The sequence below is a fragment of the Leptodactylus fuscus genome, chromosome 4 (assembly GCF_031893055.1).
Source record: "Leptodactylus fuscus isolate aLepFus1 chromosome 4, aLepFus1.hap2, whole genome shotgun sequence".
In the NCBI taxonomy this organism is placed as follows: Eukaryota; Metazoa; Chordata; class Amphibia; order Anura; family Leptodactylidae; genus Leptodactylus; species Leptodactylus fuscus.
In genome coordinates this window covers 102979942-103004301 of record NC_134268.1, presented here as the reverse complement: position 1 = coordinate 103004301, position 24360 = coordinate 102979942, and the positions used below count along the sequence as shown (strand labels likewise).

The following is a 24360-nucleotide window of genomic DNA, read 5'->3' as shown; positions in this document are numbered from 1 at the left end:
TTTTCTTGGAATTATTCTCAAATATTTTATTTTGAATAATTTTCCAAGACGCTGGCTTGAAGTCAGCATTCAGTTTTATACTGCTTGTTAAAGAAGAAAGCGAACAGCCCTTGTTTATTAAGATAGGGTACAACATTCAGTTTCTTTCTGGCAAACAATTGCGATCTACCATATGAGAAACAATATTTTCTCATTGAAAACAAAATAATAAATATTCAATGTCATTGTATTTCTTTAACATAATTTTTTGTGCGTGGCTTTTCCAAAAGCAGATTGTAGTCTATTATGTAAAAGGTAATACTTAGTATATAGAGTAATGTGGTATAATGTATATATTTTTGGTAACAAATCTATAGTCTGGAAACGTTCTTGAAACTCATTATAAATAATACTATGTTTTAAGTAGTTTCTGAACAATAGGTACCCATGATAAATAGTTGAGAGTCTTCAGTAGTTGATACCTTTTTTAACTAAAATGATGACAGATTGCAAGCTTTTGAGGCTCTAGGCCTCTTCCTCAGGCATAGTTGGCTAACACGATACAAAGATATTTTTCCTTATAATAAATAGTGTAATACTAGTTATTACTAGTTTATGCTATTATATGCTATACAATTTGAAGTTTTGTGTTAGAATTTCATTATGATTCCAAATAAAAATGGGATGGAGGTGACCTGTATAGGAAGTGGACATTACTGATCATACAATTATGGGCAGTGATTGAAGCAGAATACAAGAGTAGACACTGTCTGTATCAACAGCCCTAAGGAAAGAAGCTCTGAATATGTCATATAATGGCCACAGTGACACTAAACAACCCAGTGACTTCCAAACATGGAACTATATATAATCAACTTGTCACCAAGAAATCAATAACCGGCACATGGGACTAAGGACTGTTTCTAGATGCAGCATGTACATTCATTTTACCATCTACATATACCATGCCCTTTCTATGTGCACACAGACTTAAATTCCCCATAACAGATTCTTGCATACTGGATATTGAGATAGACACAGAGAAGTAAAGGAACATTTTACCTGAGAATTTTATCTCAGAAAAGAAGTAATAGTATAGAATTCCTGGTTAATAATACAAATCTTTTTTTGGCCTCCTTGTGGTATCCAGTGCTCTTCTGGTAACGTCACAGAAGAGCATAAGACGCCACGAGGAGGCCTAAAAGAGGTAAGAAAGGTGAGTATGAATGTTTTTTTAAAAATTTTTTTACACCTGAATTTTATACTCACTTTGACATAACTTTGACTGTGTTTGCCTTATAGACCTAGAAATCAGATAGATAGGTTTCTAGTAGCTCTGGGAGTGTTCTACACTATGTTTTAAGCATTTAAAGGGATCCTATCATTCAGAAGGTATTTTTTTCTCCATAACACGTCGGAATAGCCTTAAGAAAAGGCTATTCGTCTCCTACCATTAGATGTCTTCTCCGCGCCACCGGTCTGTAGAAATACCAGTTTTCTCCGGTATGCAAATGAGTTCTCTCACAGCACTGGGGGCGTCCCCAGTGCTGCCAGAGAACTCTCCAGCGACGCCTTCATCTTCTTCAGGAACATCCTCTTCCTCTGTCTTCTTCCGGCATAGGTGGTGAAACTTGTAGGCCTCGGGCCTGGGCAGAGCCGACTGCACATGCCCACAGGCCACAAGAAAATGTCCGCTTACTTACTTACTGTGTAAGCAGCCATTTTCTTGTGGCCTGTGGGCATGCGCAGTCGGCTCTGCCCAGGCCCGAGGCCTACAAGTTTCACCACCTACGCCGGAAGAAGACACAGGAAGAGGATGTTCCCGAAGAAGATGGAGGCGTCGCTGGAGAGTTCTCTGGCAGCCTTGGGGATGCCCCCAGTGCTGTTTGAGTGCTGGGGCCCGCCCCCAGTGCTGCGAGAAAACTCATTTGCATACCTATATTTCTACGGAACGGTGGCGCAGAGAAGACATCTAAAGATAGGAGAAGAATAGGCTTTCTTAAGGCTATTCAAACATGTTAGGGAGAAAAAATACCTTCTGAATTATAGTTAATAGCTAATTACGATGTAGTTCCTACTGAACTTATTCGACCCAAAACAAATCAGGGACATAAGCCACCCAAACCTGAAACAAATCTTGAGAGATTTGTCAAATTCTAGCTATAGTCAAAGGTTTCAAGCAATAATTCATTCTTAATTTTGCCCTTGGGCTTATATAACCACTGGGGATACATTATTAAGGTGAGAGTGGCTGACCCAGAGAAAGGCCACAGTGGCAGCAAAATTGTTTCCATTGTAATCTGAACGGTAATCCGTACAGTTGTGAAAAATTCACTTAGATAATATGACAGAAAATGTATTAACCGGCAATACGAAAAATGTTTACTTCTTAGTTCCTTAAGGTCCAAGAAAATACTTTGGTCATTAAAGGGATATACTTGGGTAAACAAAAAACAGGCAGGGGGATTGCCGAACATAATAAAAGAACCATTGTTCACCTATTGAATACCTCCCTGATCTATTACTGTTCTGCATTGATGATGTACCCGTCTACACATCTGACTTCTGCAGTCAATCACTGGCTTCACCAGTCTCACCACTGAGGTGAGTTAATGGCTACAACAATCACGTCATTGCTGCGGCACAGTAAGCAAAGACCAGCGGGAGCACCAGAGAGGTGGAGCTGAAACAGTAACGGACTTAACAGGTAAGTAATGGTTCTTTTATTATTGATATTATTTATTATTCCCTCTCGCTCATTGTTTCCTGAGATTAGAAAAGCCCTTTAAGGGGAGTTTGTCCAGAATATCTTCCAAACCAGTAATATTGTATGTAGGGGCTATTAAGCATACCTCTGTGGCTACAAACCAATGAAGCAGTGCAGAGATAATCATCTGTTTATAGCCATGTCCTTTTCCCATAACTTGGTTGTATTTGATGGACTTGAGTCTTTTTCAACCATACTAAGTATGTAGATTTGTAGGCCTGATTTTAAGACTGATCTACAGACAGTTGTAAATACTCCGGCTCTCCTCTGGAATTGATGGCTAATGTCTCCCCATTAGCGGTGATTGATGGTTTCAGCCTCTGTCAACATCATGGTTGTCTGTAGTCAAATCAAGGTAAATTAGGCCCCATCCCTGTAGGTATATATATATTTCTATATGATTTAGTGGCAAGTAACCTCTTAGTGCTCAGTTTTTACCATTCAGCATGTAATTTTACAGTGCAACCATCTAAGATTCTGGAGAAAATGTATATTCAACAGCTATAAAAGGCTTAAAAACTCCCCGGGAAATAGTTACCATGTGCTTACTTAGTGACATGTACACGTAAGAAATCTTAGGCTTTAAATAATGGGTGCCAAATTATAGTAAACTCCTAAGTCTTATTATTTGAGCACTGCTGCTCTAGACATATGGCTCAGCTGAAAGTCTGTGTTAAAGATTTTCACGACAGCTGAAATTAGAGCGTCTAATTTGAGATGAGGTCACCTTAAGTGACCGGGGGGTGCCAGTTTGGACTCTTGATGATTTAGGCAGAGTAGATTTATTGGTCAGTTTTTACATAGCTATGATCAATAGATTTACACCGTATATTACAATAGCACAGTCTATTACATTTTTATAGCCATAGCAATGAAGAAGCAGACTTTAAATTTTACTTGTGTGTATTTTGGCAAGTTACCTTTACTTATACGAACAGATGGGAATTGCAGTTAAAATTTCTTTGTGTGTTTTGCATGTATGTATAATGCTATAGGTATATGACCAAAGTATGTGCACAGCCCTTCTGATTTAAACCCCTTAGCAATGTCTGATGAATATGTACAGTACAGTACACTACTCCAATATGGGCCAAGCTCGAGAGCCAATGCTTCAGGGATTAGAGATAATGCAGATCCTGGAGATTTAACTCCTCATTTGACCCTCTCTAACCACCAATGCCCTCCATTTCCCACAAGATTTTGTTGCTGATTGGATGTCATTACAACTGAGGGCCTTGTGACTATGTCTTGTGATTACTGCAGTGTATTGTACAAGCGTTTTTTTGTTTTTTTTTATAAAGGGAACCTATTCACCACAAAAACCAACCATCTTATAAGAACTGCTTGTAATTCTCATGCTATCAACAGAGAACCACCAAATGATCTCAAACGGACAATCTAGTCTCTGTATGTAGATATAAATAGACCAAGACACAGCTAACCTTGTTAGTGTTCAGTGAATCTCAGATCTCACCGCTAGCATGTGGGTTTCAAATCTCTATCTCCGTAATGGCTTGGATGGAATATCAACCTTTTGCATGTTGTGGATGGTTAACTGGTTCCTCTAATGGTCTTGTGTATATTTTTTTTATGCAAAAAGTCTACAGGTGGCGGAAAAGTAGCTGTGGCTGCTAGATGTCTTCCACGCGCTACGCCTATAACCATGATTAGAGTATGGGAACCTGAATAGACTGAAGCAACTTTGCGCTACCCTTTGGGCATTTTGAGAGCTGCAACGCTCTTTGTCAGGGAAAGCCAAGAAGTGTTTGGTCTACTTGGGCTTTCGTACTCTACATCTTCTAGCCTGGATTACTCCCCCACCACCTGTGGACTTTATATGCATGAACAGGCATGCACAGGTTTATTAGAGAAATCAGTTAACCATCCACAAGGCGTACAAAGGTTGATATTCCATCCAAGCCAATGCAGAGATTGAAACCCCTTGATAACAGTGAGATCTCACTTATCTTAAGGTTAGCTACGCTTTTTTTTCGATTTTCATCTCCTATACAGAGACTAGACGGTCAGTTCAGGATTATTTGGTGGTTCTCTGTTAGTAGTATTATTATAAGCAGTTCTTGTAAGATGAAATAGTTTTTTGTGGTGAATAGGTTCCCTTTATTATCGTATAAGAGGTGGAGTATGGGTCCATTTATATTAACTCATTTCTTGTTTTTCTAATGTTGTAAGCATTTAAATGCTCCAGCTCAGCAGTTCACCCCTTTACACAGGTATCTAGCACAAGTGCAAGTGTGAATAGTGTTTTGAGGTATACATTTTTTAAAAGTAGTATAAAAAAAATTAACAATATAAATTTTGCATCTCCTTAATCCTCTCTCAAGGATAAAGTTAACATGTCACTTGTTACTGAATTGTAAATGCTCTAACAACTACATTTAAAGAATGAAATATATTTTTCTCCCATTCCATTGCACAAATATTTTTCTTACAATATCCTAGTACATTATATGAAACATTAAATGTACACGTGACTGTGTCAATGAGAAAGTAAAAAGTTATGGCTATTGAGAAGAAAGAAAATAAAAATTAAACAAGTAAAATTAGAAATTCCTTAAAGGGTTTGCCTTACTGGATTACATTATTTCAACAACACATAACAGTTGCACAATTTCAAGCTTACTATTACACAATCTCTATGGATAAAGCATAGCTAGTAGAATAAGTCAAACTGAGCTCAATGGCTTTCAACACTGTAGTGTATTAGGAGGCCATCTTTCCAAAAAGTTTGTGAATATTTTACTCTGGTAAAACTGACAGGGTCTTCCGATACTGTAGAAAGTAAATACCAAAGACCTACAACTTTTCAGATACTTTGAGACAGGCTGCAAAGAGACACAGAATAAGACCACCATGTTATAATATCTATAGAGCATAAAATATTTTTTTCTTACTACTAACTTAAAAAATGCCTCTTAGACCAATATAAGCAAAAAAGGTTTCCTAGCGCATGCATCTGAGCACAAGTCTGAGATCACCATCTGCAAGGCACAGCATCAGTTGGAGTGGTATAAACTGCCATTGGAGTCTGAAGCAATGGAAACTTGTTCTTTGGAGTGATAAATCCCATATATTTATCTTGGCAGTCTGGTAGACGAATCTGGGTATGGCAGATGCCAGTAAAGGGCTGGTTGCTGAAGCTTAGTACCAACTGCAAATTTGATAATGATGGAGGGATACAGGTCTGAGATTCTTCTTGATAATTTGGGCACTTTCAGCATGGGTAAACATTAACACTGCAGTCTAACACAATCTAGGAAATGTGGTTCCACCTTTCTGGCATACTTTATAAGCGGTGTTCAAAAATTCCTAAACTGAGTCCCAACAGACAACTTTTGGATAAAGTGCAATGCCAATTACAATTAATACTAATCATACCCTGATTTCTGAGTTGTACAAAACCCACATCCATCTCATAGGATCTAATGTGGAGGCTGTAATAGCAGTAAAGTAACACTAGGTGCACACTAGTATTCAATTCTCCGTAGGATACTCTGTCCGTGATTCCACTTAAAATCGGTGGAGAGAAAAGCCCTGCAAGGAGGACTTTTGTCTGTGCCAGTTTTAGTATAAAAAGCGGATAGGGTCTCTGTCCAAAACCCAAACACTAGTGTGACCCTAGCATTACAGATACATATTAATGACCGTGTGTTTTGCATAAAGTCCAATTTCTTCTTTTGGTCACATAGTATATTTATATATCTTATAAAATATTAAAATGAGTGGGCCAATTTCCTGGTTCATGACCATAAACATTTTTGTTTTAGTGATACATGGAGCTTTAATTTTAGGTCATTTTCAACTTTGCATGGTTTTTTTTTTTTTTGATATATGGATAAATGTTTAAAAATTTTAACACAGAAAAAAAATGTAGAAAAATTGAACACACTGAAAACACGTCTGTTTTAATAGTAGTAATAATTTTTTTTTTCTAGTTCTCTTTCCATTATAGAGATTTTTTTAGGTAGGTAATACCTTTATTGTTGCCAGGGGAGCAGAGCTTTCTTTTTAATAGTCCTTTGGTGACATTCTTTGCAAATTTATTTGTAACTGGAGCTGATACCCTTCAAAACATCCCTTGGAAATGGTGATTTGTCTATTTAAAGAGGACCTTTCACCACTTTTGGGCACATGCAGTGTTATATACTGCTGGAAAGCTGACAGTGCGCTGAATTCAGCGCACTGTCGGCTTTCCCGATCTGTGCCCGGTGTAAAGAGCTTACGGTGCCGGTACCGTAGTGCTCTATGGTCAGAAGGGCGTTTCTGACCATTAGCCAGGAACGTCCTTCTGCCTCGCGGCGCCAATCACGCTGTGCTGTGGAGCCGGGAGGAACGCCCCCTCCCTCTGCTCACACAGCTCGTCCATAGATGAGCATTATCAGGAGCGGGAGGGGGGAGTTCCTCCTGGCTCCACAGCACAGCGTGATTGGCGCCGCGAGGCAGAAGGACGTCTCTGGCTAATGGTCAGAAACGCCCTTCTGACCATAGAGCACTACGGTACCGGCACCGTAAGCTCTTTACACCAGGCACAGATCGGGAAAGCAGCTTTCCAGCAGTATATAACACTGCATGTGCCCAAAAGTGGTGAAAGGTCCTCTTTAAGGGTAAGTTCACATGGAGTTTTTTGGATCGGATTTGAACGCGGGAAGCCGCCTCAGAATCCGGACCAAAAAAATCTGGCATCCAGTCGCGGCATTCTGCTCCGGATTAGGCCCAAATGAATGGGCCTAGTTAGGAGGGAGTGTCGTGCCGCGGATCCCGCGGCAGGATATGGCAGCTCGCTTCTTTTTTCTGCGAGCGGGAAAAAAACGCTAGCAGAAAAAATAAGTGAACGTCTCCCATTGCAGTCAATGGGAGGCGTTTTTTGGAGCCGGATTCTGAGGTGGATTCCGCTTCAAAATCCGGTCCAAAAAAACTCCATGTGAACTTACCCTTAGTATTTTGAAGACATTGCTGCACTTATTGCTTGGTTTAACATATTTAATGAAGCATTTATATTCTCCTGTATTATGTTATCTGTCGTAGAACTTTCCCTTGTAAATATGGTAGAAAAGAGTTTTTAATTACCGTAGTAAATTTTTTAATTTTCGTAATTATTTCTTAAATTAAGTATATTATTATTTTGTTATGTCTTGCCATTATGTTCTTGTTTTAATATTTTAAATTCTTTTTTTTATCATTTATTGCATCCCTTACTATTTTAGATAACCACATTGTTTGGTTTTTTTTTTACCCTCTATATACCATAAGGTAAATTTTTTTCACAGGTCCTACTAAGGATGTTTTTGAAAATGTCCCATTTCATTTGTGTTTCTTTCTTTTTGAGGACACTTTCCCAGTTTGTGAGTAAGGTCTTCTCTTAGCTGAAGAAAACTGGTCTTCTAGTGATTTTGTTTCCCCTTTCACAAACATCTTATTAAAATATGCATGTAAACATATTATGGTCACTATTACCTAGATGACCCCTGACCCGTACTTTTGAAAATCTTTCAAGTCTTTTTGCAGGTTTTTGCTTCCCAATTTATTTCTTGGTTGTTGAAGTCCTCCATAATAATTATATTTTGCAGCATCTTCCATTTGTCTTATTCCTCCATTATAATTGGGGACATTAATCGGGGACATAATTGGCAACAACCGAATACAGTATTTTATTATTCTTTATCACTCCTCTCATTTCCACCCGTAGGGACTCTTCATACTCATTTGCCTCACAGATATCATCACTTAGGATGAATTTTACATACAAGCAGAACCCTCCCATTTTCTGTATGCAAATTATTTTCTAAAAATACAAAAACTCTATAAATTAATGGGGCTTTCCAAGATAAGCATTTTTTTGCAATAGACTGGGGAAGATGAAAAAAAAAACAAAAAACATGTTTTGGGTGCTTCAGTGTCTCTCACCATGGTCCATTCCTGCTTCTCTGGGAACTTCTTTAGGCAGAAGTCCCCGCCTTGCAACTTCTACTAGAAGTAGATCGAGGAGCAGTAGGACCAGTCCGCAGTGGGAGACACCAGAGCAACAGGGATAGATGAATATGTTTTTGTTTTTTTTCACCTTCCACTGTCCCCTTAAAAAAAAATCACTTACCCTGAACAACCCCTTTAAGTCCCAGTCCAGAAGATTCTTTAGGTTCTTTGATTCTATAGCTACACTATCTTGCTATTTACTTATTTTCGCTCCCCCAAGTCCTTAGTTTAAACACCCCTCCAACTTTCTATCCATCACAGCTGTGCCCTCCCCATTTACGTGTAGATGTCTTAATAAAAGAAGAGGAAAGGGAAACATTTATGTCTTCCCCTGAATGATTATGAACAAAGGCAAAGATAAAGTTATGAGCAAAGGAGATCATTTTAATAACGTTTATCTGCTTATGCCACCTACACTTTTTATTTTTGAAAACAAACACTTCTGCTGATTCTTTGTTTGTACTGTATTATTTGTTATTCAAGATATTTGTGTGTAAAAAAGTGAAATGCACTATTTCTGAAATTGGTTAGTAGTACCAAATACAGATCTTCGTCATCACTTCGCCCACTCTACTTCCTTCCTGAGACCTAAATTTATCTTTTGGAGAGTTCAGTAACAGATTAACAACAAGCACTGTTTCACTGTGACTGCCAGTCAGTGGACACCCAGTATTCTATTCTTACCTGCACTCATTGTCAGCATTCTTCATATGTCAAAAGTGGTCAAGACAACCCATAAAAAGACTGCCAAAGTTACATTTAACTAGGCTCAGTCACTACACAATATATTCGCAGAAAATAAATAAGTATAACTAATGCTATTTTAAGCTGTAGTAACAGATAAAAACATTTTCTCTGTTCCTTTATTGGATCACTGCAGGTAAAATATGCAAGAGCTTAAATAACTACCAGAAATACTATCCCATGTGAGTTTATTCACAGTAACAGTATGGGCGGACATACACAGGTGTACAAGAAGAATAGGGGATCTATATGAAGGAAATCCATTTCCATATTAGCAGAAGTGTGAATCTTTTCACATCTTTTCACATTTACACGCTTGAAAGGGTTTGCCCACAAACATAACCAGATTTAAATGTGTAGACAATTAAATAGTAAACATTTTGGTAAATATAAATAATTAAATAAAAAAATTCAATATTTTTTCTAATCATTTTAGTGGAGACAATCTTTTGTTTTGATAAGTTGTAATGGATACGGCCATGAATGCAGGAAATGTCTATGATCTGGCACGTGTCGGAAATGTAGCCATGATTTTCTTATTGTATCTAAACACAAAACTTCCTTCTCATGTTTCTCATAGCAACCAGTCACAGCATAGCTTTCATTTTGTATTCTGCTCCTGAAGAATTGGTGATTGGTTGCTCTGAGTGACTGAGACAGTTTTTCTTTTAGTGCCCCATTGTGTTTGGAATTTGCAGTCCTTTCCGAGATGATAGGTGGAGACTAGCTGCCATACACTGCACACAGTGAGTACAGAAGAAGTCTCCTCTGCCTCCTACTTGTGATAGGTTTCTGTCTGTCTGCTTTTGCAAGAAAGAAGCAGGGGACAGCAGTGGGTAGCATCAGCTTATGCTAAGTTCACACTTGCGCTCGTGTTTCCATTCTGCGGTTCCACTTGGGGACCTGAGAAACAGAAACCCTATCCACTTAAAAAGTGGTTACATGCAGTAACCCATTGACGTCATAGCCCATAATGGGGTCCGCCAGGTTTCCGCATATAGACTGGACTGGATATTTTGTACACAATACACAAATAATATAAATAGTTTTGACATCCTGCAGCGAAAAAGCGCTGCGGGAAAAACCGCGGCGGCAACGCATTGCAGTTTTTCCTGCAGCACTTTAGAGAGAAAGTTTGCAGGGGTTTCCTCTACTGACTTTCTGTTTCAATTATACCTATGGGGAAACCACCAGCATTTCCATAGGTATAATTTATAATTACCGCGTGTCCGCAGTGCGGTTTTTACCGCAAAGTGTGCAAGGAATTTGCTAGAATCCCATCCACTTTACTCTGACTGTAAAATGCCACAATTTGTGAATTACGCTACGTGGAGAGCCGGCCTTAGAGTAGTTTTATAACTCTTCAGCCAATAACTACAAAGACTTACCTGTTATATTATTTCACTACTGTTCCTTGCATAGAGCAGAAGGTGCTTGAGAAAACTGAATTGGAGGTAAGGTTTCTATTTCATTAACAAAAATGTTTACTTTTACTTCACTTTGAATCACATTGAGATTCCAGTATTTACTAATAGATTGTCACTAAGATCTATATGTAATGTCATTTCAGCCGCAGTTGAATCGAGCATTATGTGAGGCAGTAGGCCAATGTTTATTTCAAATGTCAAGTTACGCAGATTTCTCAGTACTTGTACTTAGTCAGCAGGCTTATGAACTTGATAGTAGGGAAATTGAAACTATCAAGCTTTAGTATACTTCAAACGCTAAACACATATTTACAGCTGTACTAAAATATGCCAGGTCTGGCTATGGCCTGACTGGTCAATGATCCGATTTGCTAGATTTTACCATTACAAAGATACAACCGTACACAGACAAATATTATTAGATAAATGTTACTAGTAAAAATCAAACACCCCTTTGTGTGTCTTTGATGTAGATTTGCTGCATGGTATTCATTCACCAAAGTCTGGTTTATTGAAAAGAATAAATTGACCAATTCATCAACAAAAATAGCCTATGTTTTAGCCAGCTCTATTGTTAGCTCTAGAATACTGGTTGCCTCAAAAGAATAATATACATAGGATCCAAGAGAAATGTAACTCAGAGGATAGATCACTGCATTCACAATAACCTGCTACCATATACAAGACAACTTTCTAACTCACACTTATTGCAAACAAATCTTACAGAAAAATCAAGCGAATTTTTCTGCATTTTTTACATCCACTTTGTAGGGACTTTGTAGGGACTGTAAAACACAGTGGTTTTGCTGCGACTTTTACGCCATGTCCAAGCCACAGAATTTATTCCACGTGGGGCTCCAACCTTAAAGGGTATATAACATGTATAGTTACATCCATACTGTTCACAATATTAAAAAAGACACCCGATTTATAAGCTATAAAGTACTGCTCTCATTATTTGCCCAGAAACCTTGAAGACGGCAGCCACTTTTTCATTTCTTTCTGTTAACGTTTCACACAAACCACCAGCCGCCTGAACGTTTTTGCACCTATTTATCATATAAGCTTTATTTAATGGGCACAGTTTCTTCAAATAACCTTCAACACAGCCTCACTTTTAATCCCATGATGCGTAATGTGTTATACAAACAGCAATAAAGGTATACACAGGCCTACCTGATGAAATACTTCTTAAAAACCTATTAATGTTTTAAGCTGGTCTCAATAAAGAGGCAACACCTGCAGCCATTTGTTTGGCTCTGTTTCTGCACTGAAGTAACTTTCACATGTGTTTTCTTTCTTCAGTAACTTTTACATTACCCGAAATATTGAGCCTGGACTTCTGAGTGGGGGAAGCAGTCTGAATAGGTTCTTTATACTTTGACATTTCAGGCCCACACCCTCATTTGTTGGCTGGCCCGGCTGAACAGTTTGCTGTGACTAAACTTTATACCATATAATGCATTTTACAAATGAGAAAGCACTAAGCAACTCTGGCATATTTTATTTACTTAGCCTTCATAAGAATCGCTTTCTGTCTGCTGCGACCAGAGTTTCTCAGTCATTTTCATAATTACCTCTAAAATGACTAAAATGCATATTTAATAGAGTTTCTTAATCATGCAGGGGGAAGATTTCTCATGAGGGGACATTTTTAAGTCAGTTTTGCTGGAGTCTGCGTTGGCTCAGTTTGTGCCAAATTTATTAAATATTGCTTTGTTTGATAAATTTGATGCATCTATAAGTCTAACACTTCTGTCCTGAGATGCTATTCCGCTTGTCTACGCCATCCGCTTGTTTGAGTGAGATTGTGATAATTTTTGTGACTTTTAAAACAAACTTACAGTTGATAAATATAGAAGATACCCAGACTAACCAGGTCCACCTTGTCACCATTTTCCAAAAGTGGAGTGGAAGGTGTAAAAATGCAAAAATGAGCTCAACAAGTCGCAGATCTTTATCTCACCACTTTTTACACAAGAATTTTGGAGTGACGGGCATAATAAATCCCCCTCACAGTGCAAAAGTGAAAGCAGTTACATTATGATCTCATTTTAAACTATCGATATATCTGGAATATTAGTGGCCACTGTGCATAGCACTGCTCACTTACTGTGCAGTACTGGTTATAAGTTGCCTTCAGTGTCTATAATCTACAGTCTTAGTAGATGTATAAGTCTTAGAACTCACTTCTATCCTATCAGATCATAAGTATGTTTCATTGCTCCATGTTATACACATTATTAGCTAGATGAGGGCTCAACCACTGCAAATGTATTGGATCAAAATAGACCCAAGTGGTAATGGCTCGTGGTATCCTCAGGGAAATTTATATACAAAATAATACAATATTGCCTAGAAGGAATATTCACAATTCAACCTCTGAACCTACTAATAGATGTTATACACATGGGATTCGAAATAGGGGGTAAAGGGGGTAACCAGCCTTTTAAAATTGATGATGTATGATAAGCCATTATTATCAGATTAATGGTGGATACCATTTGTATTTGGATTGTCCTACTTATAGCAGTAGCTGTTCTGGGTATTGTGGCACTGTCCCATTCAAGTCAATGAAACAGCAACACAATACTCTTAGCATCTATTATTAAAAGTCCCATTCACGTCAGTGGACAGTTGTGAAAAACCTATAATAGTCACTATTAAAAGTTCCAGTCAATTGGATGGGACAACGCTGTAATACCCAGTACAGTGGAACTAAAAGTATGGAAGTCTGAGCAGGAACAGCAAATATGGTCCAGTGTAAGGATTATAGGGATTGCAGCACTCACCCTAGTACTGTGGCCCTTTTAAACATGTAATCTAACTTTGATGGCCTATCCTAGAGTCATCAAGTTTAGACATCTCATTACTCAAGAGTAAACACCCCTCCATTAACTTTCTCAGTGAAACATCCATTGCAAAGAAGTTTCACTATCCATTATGCTGAGTTCACATGGGGTATTTTGGTCAGGATTTTGAGGCCGAAATCAATGAGAGCCGGTCAGTTCTTTTTTCCGGCAGCCGTTTGTTCCAGCTCCTGTAAAAAAGAACGGACATGCTCATTTCTTCAGGCGCAGTCGCCACGCGAATCCACCATAAGACACTCCCGACTGGGCCTAATCCAGAGCGGAGTGCGTGACTGGATGTCGGTGCAGTGCAGCTACCCGTATTTTGGACCGGAACCTGAGGCGGCCAAAAAAAAACGTGTGAACCCAGCTTTAGAGTTCTGTCACCAATACGCTTAATAAATCATCTATATGTAGAAAGTTTACATATCTATTACATTTTCAGCTTAACAAAATGACTATAGCCATAGTAATCTGAATAAGCCTTAGATAAAACTAAGTTCAATTAAAATGCAATTTCATATGACAATTAAAAAGACAATATTTATAGTCATTTCCATTTTTAATGTTATTCTGCCCTTTGATCTTTAATATGTTTCGCTGTACTCCATAGCTAAGGCATTTTTTGTGAGAAATATACCAATAATGTTTTAGTTTTTCTTCCTGTTTTTGAAGCTGTTTGGCCATACATGCGTCGGATAATTTACTGCCCAGGACTGTTTAGGTGACTGGGGATCTTAGAGTAGACTTACATTTAAATCAATATGCGGTCTCCTCTGAGAACATAGTATTAATCAAAACTGACAGAAATTGAGGCACCTAATAAGATGATGTCTCCATTTTGAATTGTAATTTAATAAAAATCTGAAATCTTATAGCAGGATGTAGATGTGGCTGAGTTGGGTAATCTATATTATTTCATGTAGTGTAAGTGATCCTCTTAAAATAAGGATGTAAAAGAGTCATATACATATAGACACACATGTCTGGGATTGAACAGAGCTAAAGCTATGGAATATAATGTAATTCTCAGTTACTATAAAAGTTGTAGTTACTGTTCCTTGTCTACCTACATTCATTGTTATGAACGTCTCAAGCCATTGTTATAGGTCTGTGTGGATGTGACAACACCTTACATCCTACTAACTGTATAAAGCTGGCCATACGCATGTGGCCAATTGATACACTGGTTGATCCAAGTATCAACATGTCAAAAAACAATGGATTTGCATAAAGTGGCAATTTTTTAGTCACATTTGGCCAATCATGGCATACTAATGTAGATGCAGGGGCGTAACTTGAGGGGGTGCAGAGGGTACAGTCGCATCGGGGCCCAGGAGCCTTAGGGGGTCCATAAGCACTGGCATCAGTATTGAGATTGCAGCTTCCATTTGGCTCATAAACCAAGGAGATCCACAGATTACCCTAACCACACTAAGGTTAATGAAACTCCTTAGCACCAGGAACCATTTTTAAGCAAGCCATGGGTGGAAATCATTAAAGGTATTGTCCCATTCAGGACACTTATTCTCTATCCACAAGATAGGGGATAAATGTTACATCGCTGGGGGATAGGGAGGCAATTACTGGGTCCCTCAGCGATCAAGAGAATTTTTTAAAGTACCCTTGCCGCTGTACTGGTTGACCACTTCTGCCAGTTATACGCAGATACATATAAACAAATGCTTTGGGTTTTGCTGGCAAAGTTTGCCAACTGTATTAAGTGAATTGTATTTTTTTATGTGACATATTTCCACTTTCCACAAAAGACTGAACATTTTGCCCGATGGCATACTTCAAAATTAGCCTAACTGATTGACTACATTACGTAGCTAACTATATTACTGTGAGTGGATGTGGTTAGGCCCTGATGGGTTATAATGGAGTTCTGCTAATTTGTGAATACACAAACTATATTGTACAGTTACAACAATAGTCCGTTTGCTTACATTTCATAGATTATTTACAGGTGGTTTTTCAGTTACCATTCATGGCATACACTTAAAATGTAATTACTGTACATATGTTATAAAAAAAACCTGTATATAAATTATAAAACAATGTATAAAAATAAATGTATGTAATGTTCACATAACTTTAGGTTTGTGAAATTGTATTTACATTTGCTGTGCAGTTGAATGTAAACTATACTATTTCTCATTGCAGTTTTAAAACCTGATTCTAAATTATTATTATTATTATCATTCTCTAAAATTATAAATTATTATAGGGAGATGAAGGAATATTCAAACAGGATTGAGGGGATGTTTTAGGCTAAGGCCCCACGGGCCGTAATCGCAGCTCTAAAGCGCTGCAGAAAGAACCGCTGTGTGAACGCATTGCGGTTCTTTCCGCAGCGCTTTTAAGAGAAAGTTCACAGAGTTTTCCTCTGCGGACTTTCTTCTAACATTATATCTACGGGAAAGCCACCAGCGTTTCCGTAGATATAATTGGCATGCTGCAAAGTCACAACGGCTTTGCAAATCACAGCGTGTCCACGCTGCAATCTTTTCCGCAAAGTGGGGATGGGATTCGCATAAATACCATCCACTTTGCCTGCACTGTACAACGCTGCAATTTTTCCCGCAGCCTCTCCGCTGCGGGCAAATAGCGGCGTTTATGTCCCATGAAGCCCTAGCCTTAAAGGTAAAGGTGGGTAGTTTGGGTCAAAATGCTTGTAGTCAGAGAGAATTTGAGAAGACACAGCATAAAATCCATCTGGTATATACATAAGGGGGGGTAGGAGATAGAAAAAATAAAACCTACCGAGGCTTTTTCCTTGACATTCTTTGTTAGATAGCTCTCTAGAGAAATTAAAGAGGTTATTCAGCAGTATACTATTAATGACCTATTCTTAATTTAGGAGACTCCTGCGGCCCCTGTCAATCAGCAATTTTCAGTGGCTACAATGTACTGAACCTAGCACAGCTCCATACACTGCTTACGGACATATACAGTATACATAGCTGTACTACCGTGATTCCCCGAAAATAAGACAGTGTCTTATATTAAATTGTGGTCCTAAATATGTGCTATGTCTTATTTTCAGGGGATGTCTTATTTTATTTTTTTGTGCTGCTGCCACCACTGCGCTACGCTGAGATGTGCTTGCTGCTCAAAGGTTGTATGAAAAAAAAAACATTGCTGCTGCTGTGATACCGTACGTTGTATCCACTGTTTCTGCTGCTGTGGGATGAGCTGGGAGAGTGGACCCCCCACCGCATATGATGCTTAGTGTATTCACAGAGGGCATCTCCCAGCTCATTCTACAGCCAAAGGAACAGTGGATACAACATATTGCAGCGGTGTCAGCAGCCGGCATACCTGTGCACACGGAACATCACACACAGTGTTCATCCGGCTGCAATGTTTTTCTTCATACAATCTTTCCGCAGAAAGATTATTATTATTGGGGGATGACTTACTTTCAGGGGGTGCCTTATATTTGGCAATTCAACAAAACCTCTGCTAGGTCTTTCTTTCGGGGATGACTTATTTTCGGGGAAACAGGGTAGTTCTAGTACACTGCAGCCATTGAAAACTTCTGATCAGTGTGGACCCTAAATCATCTTGGGATAGATAATAGTATACTTCTAGACAGCCCCTTTAATATCTTGATTAAGGGGATATAGGTATTAACAGAGCCTTCCTGCCACCTATGGGTGTGATTACCACAATGTAACTAAGGACTTCTTAGTTAAGATGGTACAGCTGCATTTCGAGGCAAGGGATATGTCCTTTAGTAAATGGGCCATAGAAAATTAAAAGTAGATCTGTTGAAGACCAAGAGTGAAACGATGGGTTACCAATTTTGATATGGTGATACATGGCTACCAATTACACCCCTGCCACCACCAATTATACCACAACCAGGTATCAATTCAGTTCAAAACATCTGTCACTGTTTCTAAAAAAAAAAAAAAAAAAAAAAAAAAAAAACCAGCACTCCAAGGGTTAAAAAAAGGAAAAGAGTCTATTTTTTAACCTATGGAGTGCTGCCATTTTTGAGAGATTTAACTATGGATAAATCCTTAACTTGTATCTTCGGATGTGCGTAGTTTTTTATAAGATAGTCTGGCTACTTTTTTGTCACTTTTCCTAGCTTTGTTCCTAATATTCTTCCCATGTATTCCCTTGTATAGCATAGAGTTTGTAACTAGAAGAGTCCATCCTATATTGTAGACAGAATCCAGGCTCATTTGGTCATTGGAAGCCAGCTGATTACAATATGTTGTAACCACAATACTATGTCTGTGGCAAAGTACATAGAAAGGTCTACATTTCCATTAAAGCGATGACTTACAACACAGACATGTTAATGTGTGACATAAGGGGGTCACAGGAGAAATGTCTTTCTTTAACGAGGAAAGTTGAGTACAGACTCAGTCAACGCTGCCTCACAACTCTGACATTTCACATTAGTCTGACCTTCCTGTAACATATATTTCAGGCTCGTAATTACAGAGTTGTGGAAACACCGAGGGCAGAAATGTAACTACTACTGACATCCACACTCAGACCTAGTCCTCACACTCATCTTTTTCATACAGCTCAACTGTTTTATGAATTTCCACAGTTGTGTTGTTTTATGATTTTCTATGTTAACCTATGAGATATCAACTGAAGAGATAACTGCTATGGTAATATTTTGTGAAAGGAAGTTGCAGATGTGTGGTGAACGGCATCTCATCTTCAGTAGTAGAGCTGATAAGTGTGATTATACTAGTGAGGCCGAGGCCGCTTCTAAGGCCTTGTGGTAAATTTTATCATATGCACAGCTTGAAATGCCTCTATGTACATGTTAAAAGCTTTGGACCCATTTGAATCCATTTTTTAAAGGAATGTTTATATGTTTTTAATATTTGCCATTTGGAGCTGCATGAATTACAATACATAGCAAGTTGCAGAATGCAGTTTACAGTGAAATCCATCAGATGATCTCACTGGCAGCTCAATCTTCAGTTGTCCCTGTGTTCTTCAGAGCAATAGTCTTAGCTAAATTATAGTAACTGTTGATGAGTTTCAATTTGATCATAATTCAGTTTAGATGATTATTTGGGAGGAAACAGGAGTGGCATGAGACTGAACAGTCAGTGAGCTGATGGATTATTTATTTTATTTATTACGCTTATTTTTATAGCGCCATCATATTCCACAGCGCTTTACAGACATTGACAGTTACTGTCCCATATAGGGCTCACAATCTATATTCCCTATCAGTATGTCTTTGAAGTGTGGGAGGAAACTGGAGTACCCGGAGGAAACCCACGCAAACACGGGGAGAACATACAAACTCCTCCATTGGATAGTGAACTGTATAACAATGTGTAGCAATACATGGAAGTTACAGAAATAAAACCTTACAAAATTATAAGTAAAACCAATAACAAAAAACGCTTTTTAAAGAAAATAATAGCTTAAGCTTTATAGTAAAAAAAGGTTTTTAGCCCAACGTACCCGCATTAAAAAAATATTCAAATGTATCTATATCCTTGAAATGAAGTTTCACTATATGTTTTATATAGGAGCATGAACATGGTCATGTAATTTGTGGGGTCACTCTTTTACCTCGATATTCCTCTCTTTTTAAGATTGTAGTGGTACGTGCCACCAGTAAATAATAGTGGACTGAGTAGCAATGGACTATTCCATCGAGACCCAGCAGTTATATGAGGAACCTATTTGTTATTATTTGTCTTATGCCAGGGCAGTCAAAGGCAAACATGCTGTGAAATAAGTGAGAGTTACTGTACTGTGTCCAAGGAGGCTTGTAGATTCCACTCTAGTCTTGGGGCTGCTTAACTTTCTTGGATAGTTTGCCAAAGAAAAGGAATAAATGTGTTGTACAATTAAATATTCATTGCATTTTGTTGGAAAATATACTGCCAGTTTCTCATTATTGTAGTTTTATGCACACAAAGAAGACACACAGCTTACAATGTTTTAACACAACTACAAGGGTGTGATTTATTTTGTTTGTGACTAATTTTTTTAATGATAGGGAGTGAAATGAAATGAATTACATTCTGCGTGAAACTTCATTTTTTGTGCTCTACAGAGATTTCTTGGGTCTACGGAATCTCATGTTTTCTCTTCCTATTTTAAGTAGTATCCTTTATCTAATTATATGCATAAGTATGCTGTACAATATAGTCCTATTCCTTCTTATCAAAATAATAGAGCTCAACTACAGATAAGTTGAGGGTAACAACACACACTCAGGTTTCGCTGCTGATGTTTATGAAGGCAATACCAGGAGAGAATTGAAAAAAGACCATCTTCCCCAGCAACAATACAGACAAAAAGACTGAGTATCACATGTAAACCTAGTACAGGCCTAAAAGGCCCCTGGTGCCCACTCCCCCCTCCCCCCACACTCTTCCCAGCAATAGCAGAGTCATAAAAGTTCTTCCCCAGCAACAATACAGACAAAAAGACTGAGTATCATATGTAAACCTAGTACAGGCCTACCTAAAAGGCCCCTGGTGCGTGAATATGGGGTAGTCCCAAAAAAAGGTTGTTATACCGAAATGCCTGTAACATAAAAATATATGAACAACTGGAAATTACTAACGACTATATACCTGAGGAATACCTAGAGTTTCAAAAATGTAACTAAAGTAATTTTACAGAAAATAGAAAACAAGTAACCTGGCAGGCCTGCGAGGCCCCAGGTATGCGTCCGCCAGCCTTAGCTGGGGTCACCAGGAGGTCAGATCCATTACGGAATCCCATCCTGGCGGACCCCAGCACTAGTGGGAATGCATCCTTACTTTGCAATAAACTTTGAAAAGTATTTTTTTTTAGTTATTCCATGATAATTGTAAACAGGCCTAAAAGGCCCCAGGTGCGTGAATGTGTAGATTTCTATGGGTACGCGTTCTAGGGTTAACATAAAAACCTAAAAGACAGCCAATTTTTTTGGCAACATATTCCTTTTAATCAAATGATATCTTTTATCTTCAACTTTTTCAGCCTCACACAGTTTTAGTTGATTGTGTATACAGTGTATGAATCTAAAGTGGAGTTGTGTCTTTAAAGAGGACCTTTCACCACTTTTGGGCACAGGCAGTGTTATATACTGCTGGAAAGCTGACAGTGCGCTGAATTCAGCGCACTGTCGGCTTTCCCGATCCGTGCCCGGTGTAAAGAGCTTACGGTGCCGGTACTGTAGTGCTCTATGGTCAGAAGGGCGTTTCTGACCATTAGCCAGGAACGTCCTTCTGCCTCGCGGCGCCTATAGCGCTGTGCTGTGGAGCAGGGAGGAACGCCCCCTCCCGCTCCTGCTAATGCTCGTCTATGGACGAGTGCTGTGAGCAGAGGGAGGGGGCGTTCCTCACCGCTCCACAGCACAGCGTGATAGGCGCCGCGAGGCAGAAGGACGTTCCTGGCTAATGGTCAGAAACGCCCTTCTGACCATAGAGCACTACGGTACCGGCACCGTAAGCTCTTTACACCGGGCACGGATCGGGAAAGCCGACAGTGCGCTGAATTCAGCGCACTGTCAGCTTTCCATCAGTATATAACACTGCCTGTGCCCAAAAGTGGTGAAAGGTCCTCTTTAAGAGTACCTTTCACCACCTCTGCCAAGTCCAGCTCTTACATCATTTAGTAGGTACTGCTCCACTGATTCCAGCACAGTTGGAATTTTTTGTCTATCCCCCACCATTTGCAAGCAATATGCTCTGTTAGTTTTAGGTGGGTGGTGTAAGGCAGGAGCAGGCAAGGGTGGTGATTCTAAACTCTGACACTGTCCATCTCTGACTGGAGCTCTGAATCATGCCCCCTTTCCTGCTCCTGCCTGACACTCCCTACTTCCCTACATTACCGAGCTTAAGTAGAACTAACTTTACTGAATGTAACAGTGGGAGCTAGAGGAAATACCCCAACTGTACTGGAATCAGTGGAGAGGAGCCTATTACACAGTGGTGTAACTAAAGTCTTGTGGACCATGGTGCAAACTTTTGTTCAGGGCCTCCTACCCCCTCCCTAGAGCAAATTCTTGATAGAGGCGGTTACGGGTGCTGCAGCAATATATCAGATACTTGAAAGGGATTCAACTTTAGTACCCACAACTTCAGTTATTAAGAATACAGTGAGTGTATTACATATTCCACAGTGGCCTCCACACACTATTATGTACTTCACAGTGACCCCCACACAGTATTACATGCTCCACAGTGGTCCCCAAAAAATATTATATGCTTCACAGTGGCCCCCACATAGTATCACATGCTCCACAGTGGCCCCCACAAAGTATTACATGCTCCACAGTGGCCCCCACACAGTATTACATGCTCCACAGTGGCCCCCACAAAGTATTACATGCTCCACAGTGGCCCCCACAAAGTATTACATGTTCCACAACCCTAGAGCCGGGGCTGTTATTATACTCTTGGGTCTCCTCAGACCTCAAGTACAATAAGCAGAGACTCAGGAGAAGTGATTAAAAATAACAAACACTTTATACTCACCTTACCTCACCTCTCCGGAGCATCCTCACTCAGTCCTGCTGTCTGCGGAATCCTCTTTTGTATGGCTACTGAGGTCTTGTGCTCCATACATTACTGCTGGGGCCTGTGATTGGTCCTCAGCGGTCACATGGGATGCAATGACGTCATTACACGTGACCTCAGTTACCAGCCGGAAGAGCCCCGGGGCAGGTGCTCTGCCCAGGACAGGTGAGCATAAGTATTTTTTTTATTTTTAGTCACCTCCCCTTGGCTGGCATCTAATAGAAAAAGACCCCTTCCCATAAACAATATGTATAGTTGTAAGGAAACCAGTCTTTCCCCGACCACTATCAAGGTGGTCTAGGGCCCTGGCCATTTCAAGCTGCGACCACGATCATTACGCCACCGCCATTAAAGGATGTAAAGACTTGGAGTTGGTGAAAAGTCCTCTTTAAAGGAATATCCAGTTTGGATTTCTTTTTTTACCATACTATCACATTTTTTTCTAAATGTCTGCTATTTCTGTGCTTTTCTCCACCCACTCATACAGACCAGCCCTTGTCACAAGTATAACATCACACCCACCATTTACACTTCTTCATATACCAGTATGTGCACAGATTAGAGAGGGGAGTAGTCAGCCAATGATCACTTCTCTTTCTGTTACTAGAATCAGCAGCAATGTAAAGGGGTAAATATAACAAATGGGAATGACATACATTACTTATACATGTATAAGCAATCGTGAGTAGACTGCTCGTTCAATAGTATATGACATGTACTAAATATAATAACCTTATAGTCTTCTGCAGTCTGAAAAGAGTTCATCTAAACCTGTTCAGCATTGCATACAGACCCTCGCATAATCATCATAGTTGCTGGTGACATCATTAACTACAACTGCATTTATTTGTGTATATTTTCTACTTGATTCATTTGAATCTGTTTAGTCTGACAGCAGTTTTACCAAACACACAGACATTTATCAAGTGATCCATCGGTAGCAGCAGAAAAGGCAATAATACATCCAAGTGAAATTTTTTGCTTTGATTAATACAAATCCATGGAGCCCTTGGGTCCAAAGCTTCTTCAGCAACATGGCTATTTGCAAATAGATTTTTATAGCACATTAGTGCTGGAGGAGATTCCAAAGAAAATAGCTCTTTTGAATATTAGAACCAGCTGTGACTTTCTTATGCTGATGACTCATAGTTTTTTTTATTGGGTGGGAGAACGAGGCAAAAGACACACAGAGTCTTATTCAAGACGTTGTTTGTTTTGCAAGGGGTATCCTAGCCACAAGCCAACTTGATCTTACCAAAATGCAACTCATGTTTATTTAATTTTTTTTTTCTCCTCTCCTAACAGTTCCAATTATAAAAACAGAGCCCACTGATGACTATGAGTCAGCTCAAACCTGTGGCCCAATGAACCAAGGATTAACCCAACTCTCCAAGCCATACTACAGCCAACAGATTCTGATGCCCTCTGATCCTGGTTCGTGCCTTGTGTCTGGCTTCACATCCTGTCAGCAGAGAAACACTGTGATGTCATCGTCTCCAAACTCAAGCCCCAAACTTCATGACCTTTCATCTTCTTCATACAACAAATGCATCTCGAATCCAGGTCACTCTCAGCTAGGACTTCAGCAGCCCACTGGAGGTGTCCCCACCATACAGGAAGTGCCACGGTCTATAGTTGTGCACCCAAGTTCACCCGAACAGTCATCCCACATCATGCTGCAGCCGCAGGTGAGTCTCCATCAGAGCAGTAGCTGTTCCCTTGGTTTTCAACAAACAGTCTATCCCAACAGTCCCTCTTCTCCAGTTCCATCTATCACCCAAGAGCCATCCTATTTGCAGCCCTGCAGTCCAACTCACTCATCAGTAATGGGCCAACAGCAGCACCAACAGCAGAAGGTTCAGAGAAATGAATCTCCAACCACTCAACCTCTGTCACTGCCAGAGTTGCATGAGGACAATAATCATAATTTGGCCCCTATTCCTGTAACCATCAAGTGTGAGCCTGAGGAATTGGATCAGTTGTACTTGGATGATGGTAAGTGTTCCGCAGCTGTTGAGGCATTCATTCCACTATATTGCTGTATCAGTAAGTTCTTTATTAACCAGATGCTTTCAGGAGCACTCATAAAT

At 39.4% G+C, this 24360-nt stretch overlaps 1 protein-coding gene across 7 annotated transcripts in view; it reads left to right on the top strand.

Annotated features, from left to right (window-relative positions):
- Positions 1 to 24360, top strand: part of NFATC1 (nuclear factor of activated T cells 1) — a 156029-nt gene that overhangs the window by 84153 nt on the left and 47516 nt on the right. For 4 of the 7 annotated variants that reach the window (XM_075270914.1, XM_075270915.1, XM_075270917.1 and 1 more), the window contains exon 9: positions 23576 to 24265. In XM_075270914.1, coding sequence (XP_075127015.1) covers positions 23576 to 24265 — 690 coding nt within the window. Of the gene's footprint in view, positions 1 to 23575; positions 24266 to 24360 lie in introns of those variants that run through there. The other 3 variants (XM_075270920.1, XM_075270919.1, XM_075270918.1) reach the window with 2 other exon arrangements.